At 64.1% G+C, this 1,163-nt stretch overlaps 1 protein-coding gene across 1 annotated transcript in view; it reads left to right on the top strand.

The window, feature by feature from the left end:
• LOC104291812 (cadherin EGF LAG seven-pass G-type receptor 2-like) overlaps positions 1–1,158 on the top strand; it is a gene marked incomplete at its 3' end in the record, with an annotated part of 3,316 nt that extends 2,158 nt beyond the window's left edge. The window contains exons 3-5 of the mRNA XM_009891102.1: positions 53–735; positions 863–966; positions 1,047–1,158. Of these exons, the coding sequence (XP_009889404.1) occupies positions 53–735; positions 863–966; positions 1,047–1,158 (899 nt within the window). The remainder of the gene's footprint in view (positions 1–52; positions 736–862; positions 967–1,046) is intronic.
• Positions 1,159–1,163: the final 5 nt, after the last annotated feature.

Raw genomic sequence — 1,163 nt, 5'->3', positions numbered from 1 at the left:
CCGTCAACGTCAACGAGGACCGGCCGGTGGGCACCACGGTGGTGGTCATCAGCGCCACCGATGAGGACACGGGGGAGAACGCCCGCATCACCTACCTGATGGAGGACAGCATCCCCCAGTTCCGCATCGCCGCTGAGACGGGGGCCGTCACCACCCAGATGGAGCTGGACTACGAGGACCAGGTGTCCTACACCCTGGCCATCACGGCGCGTGACAACGGCATCCCGCAGAAGTCCGACACCACCTACCTGGAGATCCTGGTGAGCGACGTCAATGACAACGCGCCCCAGTTCCTCCGCGACTCCTACCAGGGCTCCGTCTACGAGGACGTGCCCGCCTTCACCAGCGTCCTCCAGGTCTCCGCTACCGACCGTGACTCGGGGCTCAATGGCAGGGTCTTCTACACCTTCCAAGGGGGTGATGACGGCGACGGCGACTTCATCATCGAGTCCACCTCAGGCATCGTCCGCACCTTGCGCCGCCTCGACCGGGAGAACGTGCCACTCTACACCCTGCGGGCGTTCGCCGTCGATAAGGGTGTCCCGGCCAAGCGGACGCCGGTGGAGATTCAAGTGACGGTGCTGGACGTCAACGACAACCCGCCCGTCTTCGAGCGGGATGAGTTTGACATCTTCGTGGATGAGAACAGCCCCATCGGGCTGGTGGTGGCCCGGATCACGGCCACCGACCCCGACGAGGGCACCAACGCTCAAATCATGTACCAGATCGTTGAGGGTAACATCCCCGAGGTCTTCCAGTTGGATATCTTCTCCGGCGAGCTCACCGCTTTGGCCGACCTGGACTACGAGTCCAAAGCGGAGTACGTCATGGTGGTCCAAGCCACCTCCGCCCCCCTGGTGAGCCGGGCCACCGTCCACGTCCGCCTTCGCGACGCCAACGACAACAGCCCCCAACTCAAGAATTTCGAGATCCTCTTCAACAACTACATCACCAACCGCTCGGGCAGTTTCCCCGGGGGGGTCATCGGTCGCATCCCCGCCCACGACCCCGACGTCTCCGACAGCCTCACCTACGCCTTCGAGCAGGGCAACGAGCTCAACCTGGTGCTGTTGGACCCCCGTAGCGGCGACCTGCGCCTCAGCCCCGCTCTGGACAACAACCGCCCGTTGGAGGCCGTCATGAGGGTCTCCGTCTCGGGTAAG

The sequence above is a fragment of the Charadrius vociferus genome, unplaced genomic scaffold (genome assembly GCF_000708025.1).
Source record: "Charadrius vociferus isolate BGI_N301 unplaced genomic scaffold, ASM70802v2 scaffold1859, whole genome shotgun sequence".
NCBI classification, from domain to species: Eukaryota; Metazoa; Chordata; class Aves; order Charadriiformes; family Charadriidae; genus Charadrius; species Charadrius vociferus.
Note: the sequence above shows the minus strand (reverse complement) of the source record. Positions and strands in the feature narration are given on the sequence as shown.